At 41.8% G+C, this 15,996-nt stretch overlaps 1 protein-coding gene across 1 annotated transcript; it reads right to left on the bottom strand.

Annotated features, from left to right (window-relative positions):
- On the bottom strand, positions 1-15,744 carry LOC138973671 (protein capicua homolog). Its single transcript, XM_070346403.1, has 6 exons — positions 15,312-15,744; positions 14,914-15,071; positions 14,029-14,174; positions 13,153-13,320; positions 12,290-12,430; positions 1-10,288 (listed from the first exon to the last, which is right to left on the bottom strand). Exons 1-6 carry the CDS (start codon positions 15,717-15,719, stop codon positions 9,945-9,947), a joined length of 1,365 nt encoding a protein of 454 aa, XP_070202504.1. The 5' UTR covers positions 15,720-15,744; the 3' UTR covers positions 1-9,944.
- Positions 15,745-15,996: the final 252 nt, after the last annotated feature.

Below are 15,996 nucleotides of genomic sequence, written 5' to 3'. Positions count from 1 at the left end.
TGTCGATGTCAACATTTTATTTCACAGTCACGCAGTAGTATGTACAAGTGCGTGCAATAGTACGATAGTAGCGTGACGGCACTTTCTAGAAAGACAAAACACAATTCAGCGTGAACCAGACAATAAAGGTACAGATGCACTTATACAAAGTACCCATGTACTGATGCAGTACACCAGTACCAACACAACCAACATCACATCAATGCTGCTTCACCCATGTATCTCTCTTCTTGTTTCGAAGTTGAAAATGACAGGAAAGTTATAGGCACTGCTAACAGGAGATTAATAAGGTGAGAGGGGTGACAGTTTTAACAATAACGGGGTAAAAAGTGTAGAAGAATAGTCACAAAGTTTGCCGTTACCTCAAAGTGATACAAAATTACAAAACTAAGCCTTCGAACTACGGGAAAGAACAACACAGACTTGAAAATCTTCACAATGTATCTCAGACATCGATGTGGGCTTTTTGAAAAGAAAGAAACAACATCCAAACTGACACGAACGACGGATGAAATAATCACTGATAACCACGAGACAGCAGGAATGACATGAAAAACAGAGGGTAGAGTTTTGGAAATAATAACATAGCTTAAAGTTACTGTGTTTGGCATGAACAAAGTTTGGCTAGCCGTCTCAGATCTGGTATTTTGGTATATGTCATTGTCCTTGGGGAACTCCGGGCTGCTATCCCTGACCAGAGCAAAAGAATCGCGCTACCCATATTTTGGCCAACTTTTACATGGGATAAGGATGGTTTACATGATGGCTTACATGTTGGTTTACACGATGGATGGAAAAGCTTTACACAAGATCAGAGTCTGGAATTTACTGTGGCTACAAGCAGTGTACCCTGAACATAAACTTGGCCAAAAAATTATTGCAACAAATTTCAAACCCAAAGTAAAGCATTAATCCCCGTGTCATTTCATTAAAACTTTATATGCAAGAGAAGGCCGTTCACTTAACCTTCAGGATCACCTTTTGGATTAAATATTTCTTTTACAGGGATCATGTGACCGCCGCTCAAGTAAGGGTACCGTCAAAATCGACCAGACAAAAACGGAAGAGCCGAATAAAAAATCGAAAAAAAATCACAATAGGCAAAACTTTGCAACTTTGACATACGAGAAGAAAGTCAAACCAATTATCTACCCTGAACAGATTGTTTTGTTTTGCTACCTTGCGCATTTCGCGTGCTATGCTATTTCTACTGTTGCAGGTGTTGATCGCAAGAGCGGTCAAAAACGGGACGTTTTGCGTCATTTTGTAGGGGTATCATGACAAAAAAGTCTGCACTTTAGCAATGACTTTGGAGGATGGCTTTGAAACTTTCAGAATATTTTACCAACATACTAGAGATACTTCGAGCGAAATGATGGATTGTTACAATTGTTTGTTAAAATGTTATGCAATTTTTCGACAGAAGTTTTTAATCTCGTCATAAGATTGTTCCCTTGGGTCCAAAAAATTCACGACTTTGCGTGTCTTTAGAAAAATTATTGATACATACATTGCTAAAGTTTTATGTGCGTGTAAGCACTGACGCAAATTTGCTGGGCCTGTAAACACGCTACATATTTAAGCGATGATTCTGGTGCCACAGCGATGCCCAGCCAAGCGTGACCGTAGCATAGGCACGCAGCGATAACAGCTGCAGGCGCGAAACAGCGTGAACGTTCCATTTTTTCCTCATGTGTTTGCATCACTAACGCCAGCGGCTACACGCAAGTGAAACTTAGACAGAATCTATATCAATCATTTATCTGTATACATGCAAAGTCATGATTTTTTTGGACACAAGTGAACAAACCTATGACAAGTTTAACAACATTTTCCGAAACATTCCGTCACATCTGGATAAATAACCGTAACGATCCAAACTTTCGCGCGAAGTATCTCTGGTATGTTGGTAAAATATTCCGAAAATTTCAAAGCAATCTACTAAGTCATTGCTAAAATGTAGCGCTTTTTGACATGATATCCATACAAATTGACGTAAAACGTTCCGTTTTTGACCGCTCTTGCGATCGACACCTGCATCAGTAGGAATAGCATAGCACGCGAAATACGCAAGGCAGCAAAACAGGGTAGATAATTGGTTTGACTTTCTTCTCGTATGTCAAAGTTGCAAAGTTTTGCCTATTGTGATTTTTTGTTGATTTTTCATTCGGCTCTTCCGTTTTTGTCTGGTCGATTTAGAGGGTACCCTTACTTGAGCGGCGGTCACGTGATCCCTGTAAAAGAAATCCAAAAGGTGATCCTGAAGGTCAAGTGAACGGCCTTAACTGGCATATACAGTTTTAATTAAATGACACAGGAATTAATGTTTTAATTTGGGTTTGAAATTTGTTGCAATAATTTTTTGGCCAACTTTAGATGATTGTGAAAAAAAAAAAAAGTTTGCAAGAATATTTGTTTCGCGTCAGTTGGACTAAAGAGGGAGAGAGTGAGGGAGAGGGAGAGAGAGAGAGAGAAAGAGAGATGAAGTGAAAGAGAGAGAGTAAGGGAAGAGGGAGAGAGTAAGGGAAGAGGGAGAGAGTAAGGGAAGGAGATAAAAAGTGGTAGGGAGGGAGGGGAGAGAGTGAGGGAGAGAATACAAGCTAACATGATTTATTCCTTACAGATAAAGTAATGTTCGGTACGGTTTGTAGCTAAAAGCAGCAGATGCACAACAAAACAAACACACACAAAAATCTGTTTTTGTAATCAGTAACAAATAAAATTCATTCTCAACAAATATCAATACATACATCACAATTCACATGAACACCAAAAGTAGTTATCGTTACTGAGCCAGATATTTGCCAGAAAAATTAAAACAGAAAGAAAGGAGCCGACGAATTGTAAACTAGCAAATAAGAACTTACACAAAATATTACTCACAAAACTTATCACCTAGAAAAAAGTCTTTAGTATAGATTATTGTTTGCACTTCATACAATTATACGGAACTAATCTGACACTTAATACATCTGCATTTAAATCAAAATGGGCTTGCATTCTTACAAAATCAAGTCACCAAAAACACAACAACAGATTGTTATTACATCTTTGTTCAAGGCTTTTTCTTCTGTCACAACCCTCTACACTTTCCAACAATTCTCGTTCGTTTTTCATTGATCAACATTTCTTGCAATCTGGGTAGTTTGCAGATGAAAAGGATTTCTTCATAAATCCTTCTTCTTTTCTTCATAACTTTCACAAAATTATTTCAGGCTGTGAAATTCAGTATGGCAGTGAAGAGAAAAATTCAGATTCGGATGCACACTTAAATGCAATAACAAGCACAAACAAAAGTTCACATTACTACAAGATTAACATCAGATTTGTTTTTCTTTTGAACCAAGACACATTCCTGTTCGAATGTTGTATAACGTACGACAACACTCAATAATTATTAAAAACATCATTTGCGCAGATTTAGTTAAAGAGTCTAAAAACAACGACACAGCCACATACTGAGACTATGTGTGTTATTTAAAATATCCTCTTTTTCACTATATACAGATAAAGCACAAAATTCGGCTTCTCGACCAAAAAGGTGAACAGATACCTTGATACAAACAGGCATACACCTTCATACAAACAGGTGAACAACACCTTCATACACCTGTAAACATTTTGTTTCAAAGCCAAGTCTTCAAACTATTTACAGCCAAGAATAATTACATATATATTTTCTTTTCACTTTGTACAAGTTATCACCATATATGCCATTTAAAGAACAGTAAACAGAAACACACCTATTATTTACACACCTTTCTTTATTTGGTGTTTAACGTCGTTTTCAACCACGAAGGTTATATCGCGACGGGGAAAGGGGGGAGATGGGATAGAGCCACTTGTCAATTGTTTCTTGTTCACAAAAGCACTAATCAAAAATTTGCTCCAGGGGCTTGCAACGTAGTACAATATATGACCTTACTGGGAGAATGCAAGTTTCCAGTACAAAGGACTTAACATTTCTTACATACTGCTTGACTAAATTCTTTACAAACATGGACTATATTCTATACAAGAAACACTTAACAAGGGTAAAAGGAGAAACAGAATCCGTTAGTCGCCTCTTACGACATGCTGGGGAGCATCGGGTAAATTCTTCCCCCTAACCCGCGGGGGGTAAACACATCAATTATTTACACAGCTATTTACAAGAGTTTATGTATGAACATTTGACAACAGCTAACAGAAACAAAAGTATGCACCAAAGCAAAAAAAAGCAATAACAAAGAGGTCAGTAAATTCCTTTCGTCCTTCCTAATCTGTTCCATTTTCCCACGTATGATAAACACATTCTTTTTCATGGTCTCAATAACAGTGACAAAGGTCAACCTGCCTAAACGGTTTTAACTGTTCCCATCATTCATCATTTTCATTTTTTCATTCATTACTTTATTGTCCCATTGCTGGAAAATTCGGGTCGCTTCCTCCCAGTGGAAAGCCAGCAGCAACGGAGTCGCGCTACCCAGGTGTCTGCGTGTTTAGGTGTATTCAACCACCTGCACTTATGGCAGAATGACCAAGGTCTTTTACGTGCCATTGTGATGACACGGGGGTGGGACATGGCTTCTGGGTCTGCACATAAAGTTGACCCGTGTCCGTCCCGGCCCGAATTCGAACCTGCGACCTTCCGATCACAAGTCCAGTGCTCTACCAACTGAGCTACCGGGCCCATAAACATGATTTCAAAAATCTAAAGCCATTGGTGCATGCAGGGTAAAATATAAAAAATGTTTTGTTTTATTTTTTAAATGTTTTTCACTTCCATTTTGAGTGTGAATGGCAAATAACTCTCAAAGTCAGTTTAAAATCTTTGAATATCCATTCCAGCACCCAAGGCTTTGAATTTGTAAAAAGTCTTAATAATGTATTAGTTACAGGTACCAAACAAAGAATCACTGTGCAACAAATAGTTGCAGTACTCCTGCTAAACGGACACCTTTTTACAGGTAATAATAAAAACTAAAAACAAAAAAAATCAAAAACAAAAATCATCTTAAAATATGACAGCGAGAAGGGCTAATTCAAACACAGGAACAAAACAAATGAACCATAACAATATTCTTTTCAAGAACATAACTTCTGAAGATACATATCCAAATGAATTGGCATCAAAATATATCACATATCTATTTTTACAATACTTTGTTTTTCTTCTATCTACTACATTATATACAACAAAGTTTACATTATTTACAGATTATGTACACACTTTTTTCTGTACAATATTAAATTACAAATACACTTCAAGAGGTATAATAATAATAATAACACTGGGGAGAGGTGTAATGGTCTTAGAAAAACAACACTTCTCTCCCAAGAAATTAAACACTTTGCCCCAACTGAACAAATCTCGCAAAACTGTTGTTAAAAAGTAACAGAGTTCAGAGGTGCCTTCCTTTTTAGACCGGGCTTCCAACAGACGCTGCCAACTTAAGAGGGTTCCAGGACAGCCAACTTTAGAGAATCCCATGACCCCAACTTTAGAGAATCCCATGACCCCAACTTTAGAGGGTCCCATGACCCCAACTTTAGAGAATCCCATGACCCCAACTTTAGAGGGTCCCATGACCCCCAACTTTAGAGAATCCCATGACCCCAACTTTAGAGAATCCCATGACCCCAACTTTAGAGAATCCCAGGACCCCCAACTTTAGAGAATCCCATGACCCCCAACTTTAGAGGGTCCCAAGACCAGGAGGTTCATGCTTCCAGAAAACACATTCCTCACCCACACATGATATTTGGAACGCTCATGGCAGTGCAATTCCGAATTTTTGAGAAATTCTCTGAGCCCTTCACAGAAACATTACGGTTATATCGGTTTGATTAACTGCGTAAAATTTTTGTCAGCACAGATCTTGCAGAACATTTTCTGCAAACAGTATTGTCATCAAAATGTATACATCCAGTGACCAGTTTGTTTGTTTGTTTATTTGTTGCTTAACGTCCAGCCGACTACGCAGAGCCATATCAGGACGAGGAAGGGGGGGATGAAGGGGGCCACTTGTCAAGCGATTCCTGTTTACAAATGCACTAACCCATTACTTGTGTCCCAGCAGGCTTTAGTAAAACTAAATTAATACCTACTGGAAGATTACCAGTTTCCAGTATGTTAAAAGAGGCTTAACCTACCAGTGACCAGTTCTTCTCAGGGTTTAGAGTGTCGCGAGATACCCTCCATGAATTGTTGGTACTCTACAATGTTCGTATGTACACTCGAATAAACTTTCACAGGTGAATCTGTGTCATTCGCCCAAGTCAGTGCAAAACAGAAATAATAATAAACTTTTGAATGGAATGTTCAGAATCGATTGCAAACCAAGTTACTTGAACTGCAACCAAAAGACCAAAGGAGGAGGCCTACAAAAGCAAAGAAGAAATAGAAACCTTTGTGTGTTCCGCTGCATTTGATTTCATCACAAACAAAAGAAAGAAGGTGAAAGTGTAAAGTCATTAAAACTCTCACACATTCGTTAAGTTTCATTTTTATGATAGTGAAATTTGCAGCAAATCTTAGATTCCGACATGACAAAAACGTGGTCATCTTTAAAAGAGGTAGTCGACTCCTAGAGCCATATTTTCGGAGGTGAAAATGAAAGACGAAACCATTACAACACACAGAAAGGAGCACCTCTCAGAAATGCAAACAAAAAACAAAAAATAACACTTAACACATTATTTCTTTTCAGCCATTCAAGTGGCTTACATGACCAAGAACCAAGCTGTATATATACTCTGTGAAAAGACGCTCAGTAAAAATCAAACCATGATCTTCAAAGCAAGTGCTGCAGCTGTCCAAAAGAAAAAAAATACAACAGAAAAAACAAGGAAAAAAACCTAACTAAAACAGAAAAATAAAGAAGAAAAACCAAATAAAAAAATTTAAAAAATTAAAATAAAAGCAAAACATCGAACAGAAAAGAAAGGTCAAGGGAGAACACTGCAAATTCATTGGCATCAGAGAAGAAAGATTGCCTCCCTTGCAAGGTGATGTTTCAGGTTGGAACTAACATCTAAGATTTCTCCACAACACAAAAGACAGAGAAAGACAGAAACAGATTTTAAAAAACACGCACAAAACAGCAAAAGACGAAGAATGACAGAACTGAGAAGATACGTCCACAAAAAATCTGTACAATTTCTGCTCTCCTTCTCATCACAACACCCATGCTTTTGACGCAATTTTGGTTATAATATCCTCACGCAAGGTTCAAATGAGGCACTCTCAACTTTCACTTTCAGCGTGCTGTCGGGCCAGAATGCTATGTACATCGCACTACGCAATTGCTAGCGTCACGGGGTAAAAGATTTGCGAAGGTCACATATGGCACAATCTTCACTTTTCCTAGCATGACTCTCGTTCACAGGATCATGTTCAATATTGGCAACCCTTCTTCTTCTTCGTTCATGGGCTGAAACTCCCACGTTCACTCAAGTTTTTGCACGAGTGGGTTTTTTCATGTATGACCGTTTTTAACCCACCACACACCATTCAACTTGAGATGTAATATTATACCATTCAATTTGATTTGATGAAATTTCTGTTTCACCCGCAATCACAGTTCTAATTTCAGATCTCTTCCTGGACGATTTTTTTTCTCTTCTGAATTAGTGAAAACTTCCATCCTTAAACTGGATGTTCAAGAAATGACCATATTGCAAAGCAAGTCAATGATTCTACAAGAAAAAACACCTGTACAAATCTGTACAAAGCAATGACACTGTAATTCTACTTCAGTTGGTTGAAGAAAGGTAATCTTTAACAACGAAACCATTTACAGACAATATGAAGTGCCGATAAAAAAAAGAGAAAATCCCTTCATACCGACTTTGCTATATATAGATCCATATCCTGAATAAGGATAGACCTTTTTGGAATCTGAGGAGCTCTCACGAGATATCCGTACAGCATGCTTTCTGTTATGCTTCGAAAGTCGTGTGAGATGAGTGCAACAAGTTTTTGCAGCTCTCGCAACAGTCTGTCTTACATGCTTTGCTATGCTCCAAAGGTCGCCAGAGTGGAATATTGAGAGGGTCTATTCATGGCTTTCTTTCTTTCTTTATTTGGTGTTTAACGTCGTTTTCAACCACGAAGGGTTATATCGCGACGGGGAAAGGGGGGAGAGGGGATAGAGCCACTTGTCAATTGTTTCTTGTTCACAAAAGCACTAATCAAAAATTTGCTCCAGGGGCTTGCAACGTAGTACAATATATTACCTTGCTGGGAGAAAGCAAGTTTCCAGTACAAAGGACTTAACATTTCTTACATACTGCTTGACTAAAATCTTTACAAAAATTGACTATATTCTATTAAAGAAACATTTAACAAGGGTAAAAGGAGAAACAGAATCCGTTAGTCGCCTCTAACGACATGCTGGGGAGCATCGGGTAAATTCTTCCCCCTAACCCGCGGGGGTCTATTCATGGCAATTTTGATCACATCCTCTCTTTTCACCCTTATTGCACAGAAAATCAAACTTCACAACTGTATAAGCTGGTGCGTTGAACAGTTATACACAGTCTGGTAAAATCGTGAAATCCACTACGCACCTGCAACACAGACAAATACACCAAATGAAAGCGACATTGAAAGTACCGTCCTCTTTTTCATTCAGTAACTGTTGATATATCAAATGCATTTCAGGAAGCAACATACCCATTCCGAAAAAATACTTTAACACAACTGCCAGAGCAAAGTGAACAGAAGGGGGGGGGGGGGGGGGGGGGGGGGGGCGCGGGGGGTTAAGGTTTGAAAATAAAAGTAGCCAAATCACAACAGAACATAATCATTCTGATAAAGCCATTCATTCACAAGACTAAAGCAAACTAAAACAGTGATGCATATGACGCAGATAAGATCATGACGTTTTAAGCCCAGAAATGTTTACACATTTTGATGTTCAGTCGAAATGCCGTCACTTTCTTGTTGTAGAAATATGGCCGCCTCATGAATCACAAAACCAGTTCACATCCTTCAACGTTCAAAGCAGGAGGGAAGCCCACATTTCAAGACACTCCCTTCACAGACTTGTTTCACGGTTTTGTCTTCACACATGCGAGTTCATTTACCTTCGTCAAAACTTCTTCTCGAATCATTACAACCTCACAAATCCAGTTCACTGTCTCAAGAGTTCAGAGATACAGGGGGACCTGCAATGTGTGGCCCCTCCGATGAAAGGACACCTCCCTTAAAAAGACACTTTCTGTTGTCCATTTGTCTATCATCTTGACCAAAATCAGGCATGGGAATTGGATAAAGTAAAAAAGGCTGAAATATCAAAGTCGACGGCGCGAAGGGGTCCAGGGGCATGCCCCCCTGAAAATATTTTTCCAAAGAACCCAAATTGTGCAATTTGGTGTCATCTGAGCTCCAAGTTTGCCATTCAATTCAGTTTTCATAACCATTTTTGCCTCCCCCATTTATTTTTTCGGCGGACACTTTTGCTTTTTCGGCGGAACACAACAAAAATGTCGGCGGAAATTTGCCTTTCGGCGGACAATTCCCATGCCTGCAAAATATACCTGTCATGACAGGCCACCTGCAATGTAGGGACACTTGTGGCTGGTCCCTAGGGTGTCCTTTCATCACAGGTACCACTGTACTGTACACGAAAAAACCTCTTTCATGACCATCTCTTTCAAGAAATTGTTCTCAGTGTCATTCTCCATAAAGTTGATTAACTGCCATTTACTTCCATCGTAAGACTCCCTCTTTTTGTCATTCTTCATGAAATTCACAAACTTCCTTCCATGGTAAAGACTCCCTCTCTTTCACAACATAATTTTCTTTGATTTTTTCATCAAAAAAGTCTGTAAATGTACCACCATTTTCAGACCTGATTTACTACGATTCTCAGAAGTTTTCTTCCTTTTCTTCTGTCGTTCGAATACTTTCCGAAAGTCTTCCAAGAAGGGGGTACTCCACCCACCACAGTATTCATTCACATATTTTGATGCATGGATACAGGGGGCATAACCTCGCCGCCGCGACCGGAACCAGCCCCCTGGAGTTGTTCCCCATGCCTGCCGCTCATCTGACCCGCAGAGGAGACAGAGGTGAAGGGGTCGCCGCCAGAGAACGCCACAGATTCCGTGTGCGTGGCGTTGGGCGTGGTTGCCGTGGAAGTGATGGCCGAGGGGGTGAGGGGAGAGTCGCCCAAGCCACGGACGTGTTGTGCCGACTGGGCCATCATCTTCTGTCTCACTTCCCGGATCTTGAGCTGCAGACACATCTTGTTGGGGAAGATCTCGCTGTGCTTGGCTTGAAAGGCCAGTGTGGCTTGCGCTAAAAACAGAAATGGATCGATTGAACATTTTTTTTTTTTTTTTTTTTTTTTTTTTTGACAATGACAAATCTTTATTTTTCGAGGGTGACAAGAATAAGCATAGATATGCTTTTTTGCATCTGGCCCTCGCCCTAAAGAGGGGCTAAACTAGTTTACTACAACTATCGATTGAACATTAGATTCTCCGTCTTTGAGCAATGTGACGTCAGTACATTTGTTTGTTTGTTTGCTTAACGCCCAGCCGACCACGAAGGGCCATATCAGGGCGGTGCTGCTTTGACATATAACGTGGGGGCGGGGATGTAGCTCAGTCGGTAGAGCGCTGGATTTGTATCCAGTTGGCCGCTGTCAGCGTGAGTTCGTCCCCACGTTCGGCGAGAGATTTATTTCTCAGAGTCAACTTTCTGTGCAGACTCTCCTCGGTGTCCGAACACCCCCCTGTGTACACGCAAGCACAAGACCAAGTGCGCACGAAAAAGATCCTGTAATCCATGTCAGAGTTCGGTGGGTTATAGAAACACGAAAATACCCAGCATGCTTCCTCCGAAAACGGCGTATGGCTGCCAGTGCCTAAATGGCGGTGTAAAAAACGGTCATACACGTAAAATTCCATTCGTGCAAAAAACACGAGTGTACATGGGAGTTTCAGCCCACGAACGCAGAAGAAGAAGAAGAAGACATATAACGTGCGCCACACACATGACAGAAGTCGCAGCACAGGCTTCCGTCGCGATATAACCTTCGTGGTTGAAAACGACGTTAAACACCAGAAGAAGAAGAAGACATATAATGTGCGCCACACACAAGACAGAAGTCGCAGCACAGGCTTCCGTCGCGATGTAACCTTCGTGGTTGAAAACGACGTTAAACACCAAATAAAGTAAAGGAAGTAAAGCACAGGCTTCATGTCTCACCCAGTCACATTATTCTGACACCGGACCAACCAGTCCTAGCGCTAACCCCATAATGCCAGACGCCAGGCGGAGCAGCCACTAGATTGCCAATTTTAAAGTCTTAGGTATGACCCAGCCGGGGTTCGAACCCACGACCTCCCGATCACGGGGCGGACGCCTTACCACTAGGCCAACCGTGCCGGTTCACGTCAGTACATACGAATACGAAAATACAGATGAATTATTTCATGACCTTCTTCTTCTTCGGACATGGGCTGATACTCCCATGGTTCTTACGTGCATGACCGATTTTGCTCTGCCATACACCGCTTTCGGGGAATGCATGCTTGGTGTTTGCGTGTTTTTATAACCCGCCAAACTCAGACATGAATTACAGGTTCTTTTCCGTGCGCACTTGGTCTTGTGCTTGCATGTACACACGAAGGGGGATAAGACACTAGCAGGTCTGCACATCAGTTAATCTGGCAGATCAGAAAAATGTCCACCCTTAACCCACCAGCTGCAGCTGGGATTTGATTCCACAACCTTCCGCTTGGGAAGCTTATCCACTAGACCATTGCGCCTGTCTGTTCAAGGAATACAAAAGTCAGGCATGGGAATTCCAAAATAGAAACAACTCTGAAAATAGGCCACGGTTCATGAGCCGCCTAGGCCCCGGAGGGGTACAGGGGCAGAGCCCCATTGGGGGGACCAGGGTGGCGAAGCCCCCCGGAAGGAAAACGAATTTTAGCATTTTAGACCAATATTTTGATAGTTCTTGTGCAAGCAAATAATGGATAGAGACAACAGTATACATATAATTTGAATTACCTTATTTTTTCCGCAGACAATTATCTATTTTCGCTGAAACGTAATTTCCTTTTTGTGGAAATCCACGATTTCGCGGACAATTCCAATGCCTGAAAAGTGTGACTCACTGCTGGGGTAGAGGCCCTGGTCATTGAAGAGCTGCATGACCAACTGAAGTCTTAAAAACTTTAAAAACGTCTTAAAAACGGGCGTCTTTTGAATGTCTTAAAAGGTGATTCCACTGTATAACAAAGACAAGGCAGCCAGCAGTGGAAGGACTAGAAAAGTGCGACTCACTGCTGGGGTAGAGGCCCTGGTCGTCGAAGAGCTGCATGACCAGCTGACGTCGCTGGTCCAGGATACGTCGCGTGGAGAACGTCCCAGGGGAGCTGGGAGTCTTGGGAGTCATCGGGGAGTTCAGGTCACCTTCGCCAAAATCTGAAACACCGTGGAGAAAACATGGCTAGAACTATACACCATAGGGAAAACATGGCTAGTCTTTGGAGTCATTGGGGAGTTCAGGTCACCTTCACCAAAATCTGAAACACCACGGAGAAAACATGGCTAGAACTATACACCATAGAGAAAACATGGCTAGAACTATACACCATAGGGAAAACATGGCTAGAACTATACACCATAGAGAAAACATGGCTAGAACTATACACCATAGGGAAAACATGGCTAGAACTATACACCATAGAGAAAACATGGCTAGAACTATCCACCATAGGGAAAACATGGCTAGAACTATACACCATAGAGAAAACATGGCTAGTCTTTGGAGTCATTGGGGAGTTCAGGTCACCTTCACCAAAATCTGAAACACCACGGAGAAAACATGGCTAGAGCTAGTTGGAATTGATGGAGGGATCCACAAGTTTTTGAAGATGCAGAAATCACAGCACATGTTCAAGTTACAGGTCAAAGAGCGTGTCAACGATGGTGCCCTTGTTTCTTTTTTCCATCAGCTTTTATTTGTTTTGATGCGAACTTAACCGTTAGGGTTTTTAACCTTACTTACAAGTTGCTAGACTGAGAAAGCATTGCCTGGTACTATATAAACCAGGTAGTTAGGAAGCTAACTTAAAAATGTCCGTCAATGCTCTGCTCGGGGGAGTTACCTCTTTCTATGCTTTTTGTTAGGTTCTCAGTCTCACCTTTAGCTGAGACGCCTGCCTTGAGGAATTCATCGGACATTTTCTCCAGGCTGAAGCTGCTGCCGAAGAACGTGGAATCTTCGAACCTGCTGCTGCGAGGAGTCTTGGGGGTGGTGGAGTCCGATTCACTGGACAGCTTGCTCTCCCCTTCCTGGTTGTCTCCCTTCACTGAAAAACCACAGCAAATAATGTTATGTTTTCTGTGTTTTTTCCCCCCAATGATTGTGTAGTGCTCTGTGCAGGGTTTAACTCTGGGTATATACGCTCTAGATATAAGATATAAGATGTTATTACAATCACGTGCAGTACACAGAAATGTTGCTTGGCTCGAGTACATTCAATACATAATACATTCAAACACAACAACAAAACAGAGTGCTCACTGAATTGCATACACACTCACTCACTCACACATGCACGCACGCACACACACACACACACTCGCTACATTCTACGGCATTTAATATCATTATTATTATTTATTACAGATACATACTCATACTGTAAGCATTAGGCTAGAATCAAAATGTGTGATGACTGAATAATCATAAAATGAGTGTGTCATGTCTAAGATCAGCATCTCTCTCTCTTTCTCTCTCTATATATCTCCCTCTATAATATATATCTCTCCCTCTCTCTATATATCTCTCTCCCTCTGTCTCTCTCTGTGTCTGTCAGTCTCTCTGTGTCTGTCAGTCTCTCTGTGTCTGTCAGTCTCTCTGACTCTCTCTCCCTCCTTCTGTCTGTCTCTCTCTGTCTGTCAGTCTCTCTCTGTCTGTCTCTCTGTGTGTTTCTCTCTGTGTGTCTCTCTCTCTGTCTCTCTCTCCCTCCCTCTGTCTCTGTCTGTCTGTCTGTCTCCCCCTCACCAAACCTTACCCAGGTTGGATATTTTCTTTTTCTTCTTGTAGACGCTGATGATGCCGCGAGGACTCTGAGGCAGTGGGGTCAGCGTCTCGTTGTCCTCGGGGATGAACTTGGGCAGGTTCTCAAACTGACGTTCAAAGTCCACCTGCTCCAGCACCCTGTCCACAACACAATATTTTATTTGTTATGCAGCGTCATATGACATAAGATAATGCGCTATAGAAATCTCCTTAATCTATACATATAAATAAGATAAGTTATTGTCCATACAATTAAACAATGGATGGAAAAGTGTGGTTCGTCTGCTCTTAAACAGCCAAAAAACATATAAAAACAACACAAATATCAGCATCACAGTCTTGATCTACGGGTACAATCATTTCCCCTATCACAAACATTGGTCAATATTAAGCCGTATTAAAATAAAAGACACAATGGAAAGACAGACAGCCAAGCAAGCTAAGCCCCCCCCCCCCCCCCCCTTCCCCCCCTAAAGTTACTTGTGTCTGATTCCCTGACCGCCCCTCTTTTTTCCCTCCAAATCCTTGATTTTTTTAGGACAAAATTTGATTGTACTGAATTTGCAAAGGAAGTTATTCTTATCTGATACGGCCAATAAAAAAGCCACATAAGCCTGTGAAAGTTAAAAAAAACAATTTCAATCAAAAAAGAAGAAAACGGGGTAAAAAAACGGTCATACACGTAAAATTCCACTCGTGTAAAAAACACGAGTGTACGTGGGAGTTTCAGCCCACGAACGCAGAAGAAGAAAGAAGAAAAGAAGAAAAAAAGCCCCACCTACAGTTCCTCATTTTTTTTTGTGGGGCCTTGTCATCGTAAACAACGTTTTTTGTCCTCTGCCTGATTCGCCTGAACGAGAGAGTCAAAGCAACTTACCTGTCCATGCCATCATCTTTGTTTTTCTTGAACATGCTTTTGCGAAGGCCGCTGGCCGAACCCGGGGCTGACCCTGGGCCGCAGCTGGGGGAGGGGAGAGCACTCTGTAGGACCGCCGGTGGCACTGTCAGGGGTGGTGGCTTGTGTTTCGCTTTGGACTGCAGAGATGAACATCTTCCATAAAAACTTATACAGTGAAACCTCCCTTTTAAGATCTCAACAAATCTGGAAAATTAGGTCTTAAAAAGGAGGGAGTCTTAAATTGAAGGCTAATTTAATTTATGAAGGAGGAAACATTTTTGTTTTCAGTGAGCTGTTCTGTTGCTTGAAAAAAAGAAGAAAAAAAGAAAAAGTACAAAATTACAAAATTGTTTAAATAAAAAAAAAAAGTGACTCACCTGTTGCCCCCCAACGGGTGTTGTGGGCGATTGTAGCTCATCCTTCATGCCTCCCACCCCTCGCTCGTCCGATCCGAACCCTGCCATCTCTCTAGCCGCCTCCTCCCTCTTCTCCTCCTTCTCCTCCTCCGTTTCCGGAACGTCCATCCGCACGGTTTTCTTCTCCTTCCCTCCCCCAGCCATTTTCCTATCGCCGTCCCCGAACTTCTTCCCACCGGAGCCCCCGATGCCGTTGTTGTTGTTATTGTTGTTGTTGTTGTTGGCTTGGTCAAATTCTCCCGGTGGGGTGGGCTGAGAGAGGATGGGGGGCGGGATTACCTCCCTTCGCTTGTCCATCATCATACGCGCCACTGACTCGCTGGTGATAGGCTGGAGCTGGTTAGTGGACGGAGCCTGGGACGAGGGCATGGTGAGGCGGTGGTGAAGCTGGCTGGAGGGGGTGGGGGAGGGGGCTGTGTGGGAGGGGGGAGGGAGAAGATGGTTGCCGGGGGAGGGGGAGGGGGCGGGAGAGATGCTGGGGGAGGGAGAGGGGCGAGGGGAACTGACAGACATGCGGGATCTTTGAGCTGTGAAGAAACAGAAACACATGTTTTCGATGTATATTTTATTTTTCATTTAAACATTTTACAAGCATGGAACACCTTATGCTTGCCTGTTGTGAAAGAACTCGAATTATACCAAATAA

The sequence above is a fragment of the Littorina saxatilis genome, linkage group LG8 (assembly GCF_037325665.1).
Source record: "Littorina saxatilis isolate snail1 linkage group LG8, US_GU_Lsax_2.0, whole genome shotgun sequence".
Taxonomy (NCBI): Eukaryota; Metazoa; Mollusca; class Gastropoda; order Littorinimorpha; family Littorinidae; genus Littorina; species Littorina saxatilis.
Note: the sequence above shows the minus strand (reverse complement) of the source record. Positions and strands in the feature narration are given on the sequence as shown.

Bases quoted from the DNA above. Each gene is read 5' to 3' on its own strand.
- LOC138973671 (XM_070346403.1), bottom strand. From the start codon at position 15,719: ATGCCCTCGTCCCAGGCTCCGTCCACTAACCAGCTCCAGCCTATCACC. The intron at 13,321-14,028 runs GTAAGGTTTGGT...GTGGTTTTTCAG, and splicing joins AAAGAAAATATCCAACCTGG to TGAAGGGAGACAACCAGGAA. The intron at 12,431-13,152 runs GTGAGACTGAGA...ACGGTGTTTCAG, and splicing joins GGCAGGCGTCTCAGCTAAAG to ATTTTGGCGAAGGTGACCTG.